The sequence below is a fragment of the Pituophis catenifer genome, unplaced genomic scaffold, assembly GCF_029215685.1.
Source record: "Pituophis catenifer annectens isolate HBS135680 unplaced genomic scaffold, rPitCat1.0.hap2 SCAF_1, whole genome shotgun sequence".
Taxonomy (NCBI): domain Eukaryota; kingdom Metazoa; phylum Chordata; class Lepidosauria; order Squamata; family Colubridae; genus Pituophis; species Pituophis catenifer.
The window spans coordinates 102,248,173-102,266,105 of NW_027256881.1; the positions used below are offsets into that span (position 1 = coordinate 102,248,173).

At 39.9% G+C, this 17,933-nt stretch overlaps 1 protein-coding gene across 3 annotated transcripts; it reads right to left on the reverse strand.

Annotated features, from left to right (window-relative positions):
- Positions 1–867: 867 nt before the first annotated feature.
- On the reverse strand, positions 868–8,243 carry MTRES1 (mitochondrial transcription rescue factor 1). Of its 3 annotated transcripts, none has more exons than XM_070932822.1 (4): positions 8,165–8,243; positions 4,981–5,425; positions 3,683–3,755; positions 868–1,284 (listed from the first exon to the last, which is right to left on the reverse strand). In XM_070932822.1, exons 2-4 carry the CDS (start codon positions 5,415–5,417, stop codon positions 1,108–1,110), a joined length of 687 nt encoding a protein of 228 aa, XP_070788923.1. In that variant the 5' UTR covers positions 5,418–5,425; positions 8,165–8,243; the 3' UTR covers positions 868–1,107. The 3 variants fall into 3 exon arrangements, with proteins under 3 accessions (XP_070788923.1, XP_070788922.1, XP_070788924.1); XM_070932821.1 differs by having other exon boundaries at positions 8,161–8,230; XM_070932823.1 differs by lacking the exon at positions 8,165–8,243 and adding an exon at positions 7,916–8,128.
- Positions 8,244–17,933: the final 9,690 nt, after the last annotated feature.

Here is a 17,933-nt window from a genome sequence, read left to right on the forward strand (position 1 = left end):
AAAGAGTATATGTAAGAGTATATGTAAGCATGCATACATACATACATACATACACACACATACATATATATATAATATATATACATACATACATACATACACACATTACTTTTTACATTTTCTCACATTTCCTTAGCTAGCTGGTATGCCCTCATAATTTATGTATGTAAAATATGTCAGCATCTCTGTAATAGATGGGCCATAATAAGGATGAAATCCAGCCAAAGTCTTCTGTCAGCTGAATAAAAGCAGGGTGGTTTTAAAGGTGCCTTCGCTAAACAGAAGTAATGTACTTTGCAGCAGTGAGCCAAATTAAAATCAGACATGAACTTTGGTACAGGGCCACATGTCTATTCTAATGAGCACCTGAGTTGCCATAGATCACATGTCCATAGAAGACTGAATATGCAGAGCTGCACTGCACACTGACGTAAATAGTAACTCCCATCTATTTCTGTTTCAGAGCTTTACACTCTCACTGGGTTTTCAAGTGAGAAAATACATGGCAAACTCAGTCTAGTAGCACTCTTGTTTTCCTGATATACATGATTCAACTGTAACAGTACCCCCTCTATTTTTATAACCATTTTACGCATGAAGGAACTCTGTTTTATACAAGTGAAAATACAGTGGCCAGCAGATTTAGCTACATTCCACACTGCCACCTCTGGATAAAGAGGAAAGCAAATAGAAATTACTTATTTCAGTTTTCATTCCTAGAAATGGAAACATACTACTAATCTATCTGATATTTTCCTTTTTGATGTAAACAAGTGACAAAAATATTCTAAATGTAATGTTTCCCCTTAAGATTAGCATTTGAGTTTCTGGGTCATGTGGTTAAGCAACAGCCAAGACAATTTAAGATCAGGCTTTCCTTTTATTTATTTCTCATTAAAAACAATATTTTATTTTTCCTACCCTCTGAAATGAAAACAGCATACAGCAAATGAAAGTCATGGAACAGAAGTAGTAATGTTTATAGTAAGGAAAATGGCATGCCATAAAATAACCTTTAAAAAAAAACTTTGTTTAACAAAAAATTATATATTATACAATAAATGTGATTGCTCACAACAAATCAATCACAACATGCAATTCATTTTTTCACTTCAATACATCCTGCTTGGGCACCTTTAGGTTTTTCCAGCGCCTCAACACCACTTTGTATTTATCATTCTCATTCTTCTCAGATGCTTTCCTTAAAACAACTCGCATAACTACAGCTGTTTCTGTTTCTTTGTCTTCTCCAAGAATGAGATCCAACGTATCACCAACCTTTACCTGAAGAATAAGAAGGGGGGGAAAAGGGAGGGGGGGGAGAGAGAAAAATAGTCCATTTTTTTCCTTGAGCGACTGTATGAATAACTTGCCTGATATTGATTTGAATGCTTTCATTCCCACCATTTTGAAGCTTGGAGGAAAGTTACCAATATGACTGTTTAATACATGTGCTTTTTTGTGGCATAAATTCCATGATTCGAGGATGTTGTGCCTTAAGAATGTACGCATGTATAGGAAAGTTACTGTAAACCCATTATCAGACATTTCTAGTCCAGGAAACATAAGAGCCACAATAAAGAAGCTACAGCAGTAATATGACACAACACCATAAACCATATACTGCACCCGTGAGTCCACACTTGGAATGCTATATCCAATTTTGATCACTAAGATACAAAAAAGATTGTTGGATATTTATCCTACGGTTGGGTAGGTAATATATAGAAAACTATGTTTGTGACTTTAAATGATATAAGAAGAATGATTGGCTGTGCTATGATCAGGCAGCCATAAAAGTAGACAGGAAGCCCGGGAGCTCCTGCTCCTGCTATTTGATGGTTGATCTCCTGATGAGGGACTGTGTGTGACTGAAGAGAACTGTAAGCAAACTATGTTTTGTGTTGGAGAGTGATTATTCGAAGACGTGTTATCATTGTTTTGAGAAACCAAGTTTGTTTTCTCACTAAGAGTAAAGATTGTTTTTTTTTCACTGTTCGGAGTCTGTGAGTATCTGTGAGTTTAACCAGCAATGTATCTCTTTGCTGTCCGGTCCGTTGCATACTATGCTGAGGGAAGTAGTTACCCTCAACAAAGATGCAAGTCTAGAAAGAGCACAGAGAAGAGAAACAAAAAGGGATGTGGAGACTAAATTCTACAATGAACAGTTAAGGAAACTAGGTGTATTTAGCCTAACAAAGAAAAGGTTTAGGGATGACATGATAGCTGTCTTCCAGTATTGGAGGGGCTGTCACAGAGAAGAGGGGATTGACTTAGTCTCCAAAGCACCTGAGGGCAGGACAAGAAGCAATGGCTGGAAGCTTGTCAAAGAGAGATCCAACTAAGAACGAAGGAGAAATTTCCTGACAGTAAGAACAATTAATCAACGAAATGCCTCCCAGAGTTATGGGTGCTCCATCGCTGGAGGTTTTAAAGAAAAAGACAATCTTGGTATCTTAAAGTCTTCTGCCTTGAGAGGTGGGTTGGACTTGAAGACCTCTGAAGTCCCTTCCACTCCTATGATTCAATTTTACTATTCCCATTCCATTCCATTCTATAGTTTACAAGCCACAACAACCGGGTTCCTAGAACCAAGCAAAACTCCTTATTATGTACTGAACAGCAACATGATGTGTGTCTTGTTACCTTGCCTGTAAAATGGTGATGGGTCAAATCAGCCTATTTCCATAACACAGTTCCAGATCATGGGAAGAATAGATGGCAGTGTAAGATTGGTAGGATGTGGCACTGAATAGTTTCTCTTCCCCTATTGCCTGAATTCCTTAACCGATTTTCAAAATAATATAGAACTCTTACTCTAAGAATCAAACATCATACCTCTACTGTAATGTGCTAAACTTAATAATTTCTGCATAAGAAGCAAATTATTCTATGATTAAATGGTTGTTGCTATTACTAACTTAGTTTCTATGTGCTGAATCTACCAGATCTATGACAATTTATAGCCACATATAGCATAATAAAAAGTTTATAGTAAAAATTAGCTACAGCCCCTAATAAAAAGGACAAAACAATATGCTTCAATCGTCCTCCTCCCAAAATAACAATTATCATATACAGAAGAAGCCAAAAGTGCCAATGGTGAACAAACTCTCCAAAGCAACTTCTGGGAGGCCACCAGTGAGAGAACCAGCCTCAGTACTAGGGGCAGGCTGTTCCACAGAATTTGCACTGAGATGGTGCCACCTCAAAAAATCCAACAAAGCAGTAACCATTAGCCTTCCTCCTAATTTACAATTAAAACAGAGTTCTAGTTGAACACAATGATCAAATTAAGAAGCCAGAATTCTTCAAAAGTGAAATAAAATATGAAGAATGCATGCCCACAATTTTAGATGAACTTACTCCAATTGTTCATCTGACTATGTCTAAGAGATACATTGAACTAGCTCATTTTTGAAATGCAGTATTAGTTGTATAATACAACATGCAACTGTTTAATAATCTGGTTATTGAAATGTAAACAGTTCTAGAAATAAAAATAAGCAGATGGCAAAAAAATAATAATAATAAATAAACTTAGGTCTCAATGCTGTAAAGACAAATGTTTTTTATATAGTGCGGTGATCCTGTTTCACTATGTAATATTTATGAGAATTAAATTCTGTCCATGACTTCTCGTGTTAATTTAGGTTATACCGTGAATTTCAAAAAGTCTTACCGATCTGCTTTTCTTCCACAATTTTTCTCCATTCAGTCTAAGCTCACCATTGTAGAATGCATCTTCCACTTTGCTTTAAAACAAAAAGAACCCTATTTTTTATATTTAATATTCTTGATATATTTTTTTTTACAAAAATAAATACTAAGAACCACCTTTTCTACCACTGCATCGTATGTATATAGATAGCTACATCAGTGTTTTTCAACCTTGGAGACTTTAAGAAGTGTGGACTTCAACTCCCAAAATTCCCCCTATAGCAATGCTGGCTCGGGAATTCTGGTAGTTGAACTGCATACATCTTAAGAAGTTTCCAAAGTTGAAAAACTCTGAGTTAGATCATATCAATTAACATAAATGATAACAATGTTTCACTTCAGCATTTCCCGCTCTAGTGCAATTGATTCACTTTGTATGGACTTCCAGACACAGTAAGCTTTTACAGAAGGAAAATCAATGTTGCATTTTTTATAGCTAAATAAGGCTGCAACCCTATGCATACTTTTGATGAAGCAAATCCTATTAAGGTCATTCAGGTTTTCTTGAAAGGAACATTTCAGAGAACCCAGTTATAAAATGTAACTTCAAATAAGTTAAACTAAACAGCTTTCAGGTCAAAATGCCAATCTTCTCATTATGTGATCAACTGAACAGTTCAGAGACTGTTGGTCTGTAATCAGAAATCAGGAACAATTTCTACTTAAATCTGTTTTGTTACCTTCTGCAAGTAAAATAACAAAGGCTGATAACACATGCTCTTCATTTAAAGCTTTTTACTATATATATTAAATACACCAAATCCTGAAACAAATGATAAAATCTAAGCAAGAAACGTGCATGTGTATTATGGTGTCTGGAAGCTTTAATTAGAGGAATAGCCAAGAGACTACAAATTAAGTTGGAAAAATAGTCTCATTAAGAGCTATTTTGTTTGTTTTAATAACCATCAGCGGATGCTAATAGTTCTCATTATTTCTTTATAGCCAAATTTACAGTATTTAACTGACCAGTCTGTTTTCATAGGGATTTTAATCACAAGCTACAAAAGTCATTTTAAACGACCTTCCCCAACTTAATGCTTTCCAGATGCTGTTACAAGTAGCACTGGATTGGGAAAGGTTGATGAAGAATACTATCTCAACATACTAGTATTGGCAAATAAAAAAAGTATAAAAATGGTGGGAAAAAAGTATAAAAACAGTGGGAAACCATTAACTAGCTTTCTCTTAGCAATGTTAAACAAAATATCATTAGCTATATTTTGTAATCCCTTTACTTACAAGTTATTTTAAACTTACTTTCTTGCAATATCTAAACCAGATTTCAAGATTACATCAAATCGAAAAGACTGTACTGCTTTCTCAAGGTCTTTGTAATTCTTCACTATGCTGGGATCATCTTCAAACTCATCTTCTGAATCAGTTATCTCTTCATCAGTGTCTTCCTCCTCCAAGTCTTCTTCCACAGTTCGTTTCACATTTTTATGTGAGCTTTTGTTACTTTTGTGTCGGACCGAAATCCCTGTCACACTTTTTGACCATGGTATTAAAAATGCATGATGCTGAATGGAAGAAACACAGAAATGTTTGGGGAGAATTGCTGTTCTGGGATACTGGCTTGTAGCACAAAGAAAGGTCCTCCAGGGAGAGCTGAGTTTGTGAGGAGATTTGACCAGGAGTCCAAGCCAGACATTTAGATTTTTAAAAGCACCAAGAAGCAATTTATACCCTGTCATAGCATACCCTGGAACAAAGGACATTGCGCGTTAGAAATTTTCCAAGATAAACGATGCAACTTCTTACATATTCTAAAGCAACAAGAGATGCAGGAAGGTATGGGATTCACAAAATTCCAAACCCATTGAAGAATATGTGGCACTGAATTAATTCAATTTATTTCTGAATTCAAATGTGTGGCTCTGTGATGTAGATTTACAGATTTACAAAATCATCCACCAAAGTTCTGTATTACGCATTCAAAATAACTCAATGGTTTATATTAACTTACCAGCAAATAATTACCCCTTTCATGCTCTGATACTAACACACACAAACACTATTTATAAATAAGCCACTGAAGAATAGCGGGAGAAATTTATTAATTTATCCATGAGTCTACTGTTTTGCTGGTCTATGACTAACAAAAATTGATTTGAGTCTACTGTGATGAACCATATTCTGAAAAATGGGTTGGGAATGAAAACCTCAATGAAATCTTCATTATTTTCTCAAGAGGGTTAGATTTAGAAATGAAGCATAGGCCTGCTTTGACAATTCAAATTTTCTTAGGAAAGAAAGCCAAACCTACACATTATTTATTTAATATTTCTTTATTTCTTCTTGGGCAGGCAATCTAAAGCAGTTATAATTTTAATGGTAAATTTTAATAAACTAAAGCAGTGCAAAAGATGAGACATCAATGGAAAAAAAAACTCAAGGCTTTCACCACAAAGAATGTCCAACTATGAATAATAGCAAAATAACAATAGGTCAATTGTAGTACTGGATGCACAACAAGATCTCCTCTGATCACCTTAGTAACCAACCTACCCTATAAAGGCAAAAGCAGACTGTTAGGTATCCTGTTCCCGGATTTTCAAGGGCACTCTTTGTCAAACACAAGATCATGAACTTGGTTTGGTAGTTAATTGGTAGCCAGTCAGTTGCTTCAATAAAGATGCAATGTATGCATAGCCAGATCCCCCACTTATCAAAAAATGAGGCTACCAGAGTATGAACAATAGCAGCTAGGTTTCCATATGCAGGAAAGACTACAGTCAACGCAACAAGAGATTTGGGTAGGTGTTCCTTGAAATGTCACTTGGTCCTCCAGCATCACTTATTATTCCAGGAACATCTGAAACTATTCAAGCTCTTGAGTCCACACCCTGGCCAAAACAATAAAACTTTGAAGCAACGGAATAAAATTACACTCCATGGCAGATTCACTAATTCCCCCACCTGGAAATCTATCAACCATGAGCTGTCATGAGAGAATTCCATTTCAGTTTATTGGATCCCATCCATCCCATACAGAATCTAGATACTCATTCTAAATTTGCCTGTTTTCTTTTAATTTACTGTAGGTGTTATTAAGAAGTAATCTGCATGTCTTTAACATCTGATGACATTTCAAGTCCAAACACCTGATGATCATCATATATATGTTAAATACCCAATAGAACTAGGGTCTCCAACCTTGCCAACTTTAAGATTTGTGGACTTCAACTCCCAGAATTCCTCAGCCAGCTTTGAGGAATTGAAGTCTACAAGTCTTAAAGTTGCCAAGGTTGGAGACCGCCTGCTCTATGGCACCCACAGAATGTATAGGCACACTGACACATGCTATTTTCCAAGAGCAAAACTCATTCTGTCCTAAATCATCAGAAAGCAACAAAATTAGTGTTTTCGAAGAAAATCTGAACTGTACAAATATCTTCTCCAGCACTTTGCCCCAAAAATATTATGATTGTAGTGATAGTATTAATAGTAATAGTAATCCCCTGGATCCAGAGAGCGCTTCTTCAGAAACGGACAGAGAAGGACCACCTTTAAAATTAGGGGTATCAATTCATCAGAGGAACGGAAAGTTCCACACTCTACCTAATCAATCCCTTTTTGTTACTGCAAATAAGCCAAGATGGTCAAAGATCAAAGGAGTACCCCAGTAGGCCTCTTAGCTAGAAGCAAGTCCATTTAAGTTTTCAGCTTGTAACTTTATGCTGTGGACTGCAAGAAAGTTTCTATTTGGATCTAAACACCAGCGCTTAACACAGAACTCTAAAAGCAGTATAAAAGTATTCATACTTTTATGCCTCAGGGCAGTGCAATATTGTATTATATAAATTATATAAGTATAAATTATATAAATTAATACAATACTATACCGCCTGAATTTACCTGCTAACAGTCTCACACAATATGACCTGCAGAACACCCATGAACAACAAGGAACCATGTACAAGAGACCAGACCATCTCCAAGCATCGTTGCTATTACTTGGATGGCAGACGGATTTAATAGGTCACAGCCCAACTCCTCATTTTTCTCATCCCCTGATCCTTTTGGGGATCATCCCGATCCCCAAAAGGATCCAAGCACAAATGCGACGGACGTCAAAGCTCCTGGTTTTGGATAAGAGGCGTGTGTGTGTGTGTGTGTGTGTGTGTTGTGTGTGAATAAACTTCGCAGAAGGCAATGACAAGCGTCAAGGTCGAATTCAAGGGAACCCTACCGTAAATACGGTTAAAAACCGCGCTGCAATCCCGACTGTACAACTTCCCGCAGCAGCAGATCAGATCTTGCGCCGCGTGTGTAACCCCCGCCCTCTTGCCCGGTTGCCTAGCGGACCCGCGTCCGATTCCGGCCTCCCTTCGCCGAAACGACAGAACGAAAGCGGAAAGCGCTGCTTCTTCGCCCGGGGCCGAGCAACGCCTACCTGCCTGCCTGCCCGCTCTATGACCCAGCAAGCCACACTACCTGCCTCCGGCCGGCGCTTCCAGCCCAAACCCTGCCGCGCGTCCCTGTTCCGTTGCCCGTCCTTCTCCCCTTTCCCGCAGGGATCAAAGGGCAGCAGCGGAGGCGGAGCCCAGTTTTTGTCGGAGGCGACAGCGACCCCTGCTGGAAGGAAGGGCCTCGGAGGACCTGGCGGCTGTAGGCCGAAGTCTTCCAACTCTCTCCGCTGGGGAGGTTCTTCCCGAGGCTCAAAAAAGCCAAGCCAGATGTGCGGGGTACATCCCTGCGGCTCTGGGCGATCCGATCTAAGGAGAGCTTGGTCTCACTTTACAACCGGATGGGCTTCAGAAAGTCGGAACGACCTCGGAAAGATACCGCAGTTGCGCCTCTTTTGCAGTGTCGTAAATTGAACGCCCAGTGTACAGGGCTTTGACCGACTGTCCGTTCTCGGTTTGGGAACTTTAGAAAGATGCTGATTTGAAATTGTGATGTGAGACATTTCCAACGCAAAATCACTCAAAGCAACAACTGCAGTTAATAAATCCCTAAGAGAAGACAGATGGCATTTCCCTCAGTATGGCCCTGCCCCTGCTGGATAAAAATGTTTTCACCATAGAAAAAATTATATTAATTATAGATGACTATTGCAAATTAATCCCATCCATAATCTCAGGGACACAATCTAGCATAAATGTTTTTTTCATTACCGTTTTAGCCTCACCATAATCTTGTGAGGTAGGTAAAGCAGGGATCTGAACCTGCACCACACCATCATAGTCCCAATATTTTAACTGCAAAACTGGATCGGTCCTTGCAGGCCATTTCCATTTTCTTTTTTGCAACTAATAATAATAATAAAAAAAACCAGGTGCCTCTGAGAACAGCCAAAATTTCTTGTCTAGGCCAACAGACTTTTAATCTAGTCAGCTGGACACATGAAAAATGTATAAGAGAGATATCCCTTAAGTCCTCTTCCAAAAATTATCAGCCACTCTATCTTAATTTGAAGATGCCTTTCTTATTCTGAAAGCAACCAAATACATCATTTGAGTGTCAGCTTCCCTTACATTGTATTGTTTCTAGGAAAGAGTTTTTCCATGTTCCTTTGCCATAGGCCTCGTGTCTCCAAGTGTATATCTGCATTATCTGAATTGGAATATCCCCAGGAAACAGAATTCCTTACAGTTCCACTAGGAATTTCTAAATATCTCTTCTTCAATTTGTCAGGTACACATTTTTCATTTGGTTTATTGTTGTTGCTGTATGGCAGGGGTGTCAAACTCACAGCCCGCGGGCCAGATGTATCATGTGCTGGCCACGCCCACCCCCAGTTTAGCGAAGGGGGGAAAGTTGCAATACGTCACGTGACAACAACCTGACGACGTGACTTTGACACCCCTGCTGTATGGTTTCCCCACCATTTGTTAGTAGCAAGTGTTAAGATGCAGTAGTTAAGTACTGGAAGAGAAAGAGAGAGCTACTCTGCACCTCTGTGCTAGCGTAGAGGAGTATGGAGATAACCTTGAAGAAGGAATGCAACAACAGACAAACATCAGTTTGCGCAGGTGAGAAAGAAACTCAAGATTGCCCCACTATTAGTGTCTATAACCTAAGAAGAAGGGAGAGAGACTGTCAGGATTTCAAAATTATCTTATTATGCCCTCTTAAAAGTAAAATAAGTTGCAGTCATTCTTATGGTGTCTGTTTCCTGACCTAGCCTACCTTGAAGTGCTGACGGCCAATCTGCTGTTTTAAGGAGCCTACCATGCTGAAGAACAATCTAGCTCCCTACCTTACTATCTTTTAAGTACTGAGTGGGAGAGGGAAACCTTTACTGTCCCTTGCTTCATGCAGAAATGTTGAGTCAGCCTCAGCATTACAGCCTATGTCCTGCTTTGCCAAGGGCATAAAATCGTACTGCTCAGCACATGCTCCCTGTTAAGTCCTGAAAGAAAGGAAAAAAAAATCCTCTGTGTTGTCAAGCAGAAACTCTTTTTGTTCTCATTGAGGTTCATAATTATTACTGACTGTCAGAGGTTTGCTTGTTTGATTGCTATTTAATTATACAAGTTAAAGTGTGTGATATTAGCTTTCAAACCGCCATCTAACAACCCCCCTACCCTCAAATACAGAGCAAAGACAAAAATCAGTTTGCATTAACTGAGTGTTCCACTTATTAAAACTGCTCACATTAAATTAAAGAGGGAGCAGTAATTCCACCACTGTGACTCATAAATGTTTTTTATGGTCTAGTACATTTATCTGGCACTGAAGATTTAGTAGATTTTTTAAATACTTGTCATGGTGATATAGTTTTCAGAGTGAATTTTGGTTCCATCATTTGTTTGTTTGACTTTGGAATAATGGCCCCTTCCTTTGAACTCACCTGTGAAGATTATTTTTGGATGTTTGTTATTAAATTTGGAGGGGGGAAGAACCTTTAAAAATCTAAAACAAACAGGCATTGTGGTAATTAAAATATATATTTGTCCTTTATGCTATAATAGTTAAGGGTGGAAAAAGAGACTACAGAACCTTCTTTATAAGGAAATGGTGCTGTTACCTGGCAGGTAAGGAAATCAAGGGCATTATAAAGTTATTGTAACCCTCAAGATTGAGGGGAATATTTAATACTGGTAATCTTCAACTAATGATCATAACAGAGCCTGCTCATTGATCATCATAAAACAGGTCATCGTGCCACTGGACTCGATTTTATTACCAGTTTTTGTGGTGGTCATTAAGTGAATGTCATGGTTGTAAACCCCTTCATGGATTACTGCCTTGTCATGGCGAAGGGGCTTGCGTAGCTCAATGAAGCAATGAGCTATGCCATGCAGGGCCACCCAAGGTGGACAGGTCATAGCAGAGAGCTCTGACAAAACATGATCCACTGGAGAAGGAAATGGCAACCCACTCCAGTATCTTTGCCATGAAAACCCCATGGACAGTACCAAAAGGCAAAAAGATATGATGCCGGAAGATGAGCCCCTCAGGTCGGAAGGTGTCCAATATGCTACTGGGGAAGAGCAGAGGGCTAGTACTAGTAGCGCCAGAAAGAGTGAAGCGACTGGGCCAAAGCCAAAAGGACGCTCAGCTGTGGATGCATCTGGTGGTGAAAGGAAAGTCCGATGCTATAAAGATTTTCTCTCCATAGGAACCTGGAATGTAAGATCCATGAATCAAGGCAAGCTGGACGTGTCCAAACAAGAGATGACAAGATTGAACATAGACATTTTAGGAATCAGCGAACTAAAATGGACAGGAATGGGTGAATTTAATTCAGATGGCTATCAGGTATACTACTGCGGGCAAGAATCCCTCAGAAGAAATGGAGTAGCCTTCATAATCAATAAAAGAGTAGGAAAAGCAATACTGGGATACAATCGCCAAAATGACAGAATAATCTCAGTTTGAATCTAAGGCAAACCATTCAATATCACAGTAATCCAAGTCTATGCCCCAACCACTGGTGCTGAAGAGGATGAAATTGACCGGTTCTATGAAGCCCTACAGCACCTTATAGAAGTAACACCAAAAAATGATGTCCTTATCATCATGGGGACTTGGAATGCTAAAATAGGAAGCCAAAAGATAAACAGAATAACAGGCAAGTTTGGCCTTGGAGTACACAATGAAATAAGGTTCTATCAATGAAGCTGATAGAATTCTGTCAAGAGAATACGATGGTCATAGCAAACACTCTTTTCCAACAACCCAAAAGACGACTCTACACATGGACATCACCAGACTGTCAACACAGAAATCAGATTGACTATGTGCTCTGTAGCCAAAGATGGGGAAGCTGAGGCTCTATACCTGTGGTGGCGAACCTATGGCATGCGTGCCACAGGTGGCACATGGAGCCATATTAGTGGGCATGAGAGCGTTGCCCTAGCTCAGCTCCAGCGCGCATGCATGCGCTGGCCAACTGATTTTCGGGCCTTCTGAGCCCACCGGAAGTCAGGAAACGGGCTGTTTCCGGCCTCCGGAGGGCCTCCATGGGGGTGGGGAAGGCAGTTTTCGCCCTCCCGAGGCTCCAAGAAAGCACCACCGGGCCATCGCGTGCCAAAAGCGGGGGGACCGTGGGCGGGTCGTGTGCATGGGGGCAGGGCATATTGAATTACAGTTGTGGGCACGCACACGCACAACCCCCCATGCTCCCCATGCTTTTGGCATGTGACAGCAAAAAGGTTAGCCATCATTGCTCTATACAGTCAGTAAAAACAAGACCAGGAGCTGACTGTGGCTCAGATCATGAGCTTCTCGTTGCAAAATTTAGGCTTAAATTGAAGAAAGTAGGGAAAAGCACTAGGACACTCAGGTATGAACTAAATCATATCCCTGATGAAGATACAGTAGAGGTGACAAATAGATTTAAGGAATTAGATCTGATAGACAGAATGCCTGAAGAACTATGGATGGAGGTTTGCAACATTGTACTAGAGGTAGCAACTAAAACCATCCCAAAGAAAAAGAAACGAAAGAAAGTAAAATGTCTGTCTGAGGAAGCTTTGCAAATAGCTGAGGAAAGAAGGGAAGCGAAAGACAAGAGAGAAAGATACACGCAGTTGAATGCAGAATTCCAGAGAATAGCTAGAAGAGATAAGAATGCCTTCTTAAATGAACAGTGCAAAGAAATAGAAGAAAACAATAGAATAGGGAGGACCAGAGATGTCTTCAAGAAAATTGGAGATATGAAGGGAATGTGTCATGCAAAGATGGGCATGATAAAGGACCAAAATGGCAGGGACCTAACAGAGGCAGAAGAGATTAAGAAGAGGTGGCAAAATTACACAGAAAAACTACACAAGAATGAGCTTAATGTCCCTGATAACCAGGGGTAAAATGCTCCCGGTTCGGACTGGCTCGCCCGATCCGGTAGCGATGGCGGCGGGTGGATCGGAGAAACTGGTAGCAAAAATCCCTGCACCCACCCCCATGCCCAGCTGAGCCGCACGATCATCAGAGGCTGTTTTTTTTACTTTTAAAAGCATTTTTTTATACAACCTCTTCAACCGAAAAAATGCTTTTAAAATTTAAAAAAAGCCTCTGATGATCGCGTGGCTCAGCTGGGATCATCAGAGGCTTTTAAAAGCATTTTTTCTACAATCTCTTTGGCCGAAGAGACTGTAGGAAAAAAAATGCCTTTAAAAGCCTCTGACGATCCCAGCTGAATTGCCTGATCGTAAGAGGCTTTTAAAAGCATTTTTTCTGCAACCTCTTCAGCCGAAGAGGTTGTAGAAAAAATGCTTTTAAAAGTAAAAAAAAAAAAAAAAAAAAAATTGGCCATGCCCACCCAGTCACATTAACCCCACCACCAAGCCATGCCCACAGAACCGGTAGTAACAAATTTTAGATTTCACCCCTGCTGATAACCATGATGGATGGTCACTGACCTCGAGCCAGACATCCTACCTAGAATGTGAAGTCAAATGGACCTTAGGAAATCTGAACAACAACAAAGTAGTGGAGGTGACAGTATTCATCAGCTGAGCTATTAAAAATCTTAAAAGATGATGCAGTAAAAGTGCTATATTTAATTTGCCAGCAAATTTAGAGAAAACAACAGTGGCCACAGGATTGGAAAAGGTCAGGTTACATTCCAATTCCAAAGAAAGGCAATGCCAAAGAATGTTCAAACTATTGCACCATTGCACTCATTTCACATGCTAGTAAAGTTATGCTTAAAATCTTACAAGCTAGGCTCCAGCAGTATGTGGATCAAGAACTACCAGAAGTATAGGCAGGATTTCGAAGAGGCAGAGGAACTAGAGATCAAATTGCCAACTTATGCTGGATTATGGAGAAAGCTAGGGAGTTCCAGAAAAACATCTACTTCTGTTTCATTGACTATGCTAAAGCCTTTGCTTGTGTAGATCACAACAAATTGTGGCAAGTTCTTAAACAGATGGGAGTACCAGACCATCTTATTTGTCTCTTGAGAAACCTATATGTGGGTCAAGAAGCAACAGTGAGAATTGGACATGGAACAACTGATTGGTTCAAAATTGGGAAAGGAGTCCGGCAAGACTATACTGTCACCCTGCCTATTTAATTTATATGCAGAGCACATAATGAGAAAGGCAGAGCTAGATGAATCAAAAGTTGGAATTAAGATTGCCAGGAGAAATATCAACAACCTCAGATATGCAGATGATACCACTCTAATGGCAGAAAGCGAAGAGGAACTGAAGAGTCTCTTGATGCTGGTGAAGAAGGAGAGTGCAAAAGCTGGCTTGAAACTCAACATTAAAGAAAACTAAGATCATGGCATCCGGCCCTCTCAATTCCTGGCAAATATATGGGGAAGAAATGGAGGTAGTGACAGATTTTATTTTCCTGGGCTCCAAGATCACTACAGATGGGGACTGCAGCCAAAAAATTAAAAGATGCTTGCTCCTGGGGAGGAAAGATATGGCAAATCTAGACAGCATTCTAAAAAGCAGAGACATCACCCTGCCAACAAAAGTGTGTATAGTCAAGGCTATGGTTTTCCCAGTTGCAATGTATGGCTGTGAAAGTTGGATCATAAGAAAGGTTGAGCGCCAAAGAATTGAGACCTTTGAACTATGTTGCTGGAGAAGACTCCTGAGAGTCCTTTGGACTGCAAGGCAATCAAAATGGTCAGTCCTAGAGGAGATCAACTCTGACTGCTCTTTAGAAGGCCAGATCCTGAAGATGAAACTCAAATACTTTGGCCACCTAATGAGAAGGAAGGACTCACTGGAGAAGAACCTAATGTTGGGAAAGATTGAGGGCCAAAGAAGAAGGGGACAACAGAGAATGAGGTGGCTGGATGGAGTCACTGAAGCAGTAGGTGTGAGCTTAAATGGATGGTAGAGGACAGGAAGGCCTGGAGAAATGTTGTCCATGGAGTCGCGATGGGCCGGACACAACTTCGCAACTAACAACAACAAATGGTTGTAAAGCAACCAACTGAGTCATAAAGTGAATGCCACAGTCATTAAGCAAATTGTTTGCTGCGAGGCTGATTTGCCAAAAACCAGAAGTAAAAAGCAAAAAGATAATAAATTGCAGTTTATGTGACCGTGGGTCATTGCTAATAGCCGTAAATGTGGGCCAGTTGCCAAGCACCCAAAATATGTTCTGGTGACCATGGGAGGAAGGCCCGGCCATTGGAACTTCAGAACCTGGTTGTAAGTATCTTTTTAGTGGTCCATTGTAATTTCAAACGGTTGCTAAGTGATCTGTTATAAGTCAAAGACTACCTATAGTAGTTTCTAACATGACTGTCTTGTCACTCAGAGAACCAATCATAGTCCTACACCTCAGAATGTAGAACATGGGTTAATTAAATTAAGTTGCAAGAAAGCAAATCCTGCTGACAGCATGCTGGCTGGGGAATTCTGGGAATTGAAGGACTTCGAATTGCTAAGGTTGAGAACCAGTGGTGGGTTTCATATTTTTTTATTACCAGTTCTGTGGGTGTGGCTTGCTGGGCATGGCATGGCATGGCTTGGTGGGCGTGGCAGGGGAAGAATACTCTAAAATCTCCATTCCCATCCCACTCCAGGGGAAGGATACTGTAAAATCTCCATTCCCTCCCCAATCCAGGGGAAGGATACTGCAAAATCACCATTTCCTCCCGATCAGCTGGGACTTGGGAGGCAGAGAATAGATGGGGGCAGGGCCAGTCAGAATTTTTACTACCGGTTCTCTGAACTACTCAAAATTTCTGCTACCGGTTCTCCAGAACTGGTCAGAACCTGCTGAAACCCACCTCTGTTGAGAACACTCCCTTAAAGCATTAGAAATAAAGAAGAAAGTTTATATTCAGTCAATATTAATTACGGTTTAGGATATCAGTGTTATGACTATTGTAATTATTTGTTTTTTCCAATCAAAGGTAAAAATAGCATTAGAAAGGAAGAGATGAAAGAAGATGAGACATACATCAAGAGCTTTCTTTCATAATACAGATTTTGGTCTTAAGATAAATTATTTGATATTGAAATCTCCATTGTATTGCTACTTGGTTATATATGTGTGTGTATATACATACATATAGACACCCTGTTAAAAGCAAAAAGTCGATGGGCAAAACAAGTTTAACAAAATTAAAATACTAAACAGTAAGTAAGAAAAAGCAAAGAAAAAACAGTATTTTTAAAGCTATGAATAGCTATTTAAAAACTTTCCTAAAAGACAATAATTTTTCTTCTTCTTCCATTCTACTAAAATAATTTTCTCTAACATAGTAGCCTTCAAATATTTTGAACTACAATGCTGGGAATTCCTTGCAAGATCTTGGCCTTAGCACAGCCTCAGGGGATCTCTTGTGACTTTGCCTTGCTGGGCTCACATCTCCACATTCTGGACCATGCCAGTCACATCTGCCTTGTCCAACGCTGGGCACTAGCTAGCATCTCCTGGGATTTTTGACACCAAATATCCTGGTTGGAAGCTCAGTTTGGCCAGTTGCCCTGATGCCAGAACCAAGTCACAAGAGACAACAGGGGTTCTCCGAATCACCCTGGTCATATTTGGGATCTGTTAGTTCTGTTATAAGTGGGTTGAGCTCCTTTTAACGTCCTAACCACTTAAGCTCTTAGACTGGATATGGTGACTGTTTCAGCTTGGCATAGCAACATGTCTTTCTCAGATCTTTTCCAGAAACTGTATTCTTACAAGAACAGCTGGCACGTTCTCATTTTTCTCTGTGCTCTTTTTCCTATTGGTCTTTAAAGTACTGCATTAAGGGTATGTGAACAGAGGGAGGTGGTGTGTGTAAATGTGAGTGTTTTGTAAGTGTTGCAGAAAGTCTGTCCCATTTGATGCCTTGTCTTTGGCTGTTACTCTGGGGGCTTATCCAACTCACACTGAGCAGGTGGTGAAGGCAATGAAAAAAAGAAACAGCAATCAAATTAAATGCTAGTTATGTTTAATATCCTTAGTCGCCGTGACAGCTACACGTTCCATCAGCAAATGCTAATTAGTTTGAATTTGCTTACGTTTGTATTCCCATTTTGCCTCTGATTAATTGCATTATGACTTGGAAGAGGATGTTCTTTCCTCTAATTAGCAGTACTTCTTTCTGTAGCCTTTTTTCTAAGTTTTCAGGGTGAGGTTTTCTTTACCTGGGCTTTCTAAGAATAAAACCAAGATTGCAGGCAACATATCCATATGAATGCAGAAAGAGTTGTCCCTGAGAAAAAGGGGTGTGTGTATGCTAATTTTAGGACACATTTTAACAGCAGCACTCATGTTTTCAATTTAAAAACAACATTTATTTACCACAGTACAGAATGCATCAAGTACAGCTCTGGACCAAGTAGATGATTAATAGGAAAGAAGAGTCAATTGACACCACAGGAGGACGGTGTTGGAAAATTTCTGTAGGTAATTTCCAGTTTGAGACCCAATTTAATGTAGTGATTAAGACACCAGACTGCAAATATGAAATCATGAGTCCTTTCCCCCCCCCCCCCCCCCCCCGTTTAGCACAAAGCCATCTGAGTGACCATAGGCCAGCCAATCTTAATCAGCTCTAAGAAGAAAGCAATGGCAAACCACTTCTGATATCTTGCCAAGAAAACTGGAGAGACTTGTCCAAGCAGTCACCAGGAGTCAACAGTTACTTGAAAGCACCAAATTATTTAGCATTTATCCACATATCGAGTCCTTTCCAAGAACCTGGGATAGGCAGATGTTGATGTTTGAAGTGTTAACATAAGATTTATGTTCCACATAAAATTGCCTTTTGCAACTGACTGATGATGATTTTGTTAATGCTGATGGTATTCAAGTTGTTTTGTGAATACACATAAGAAGCC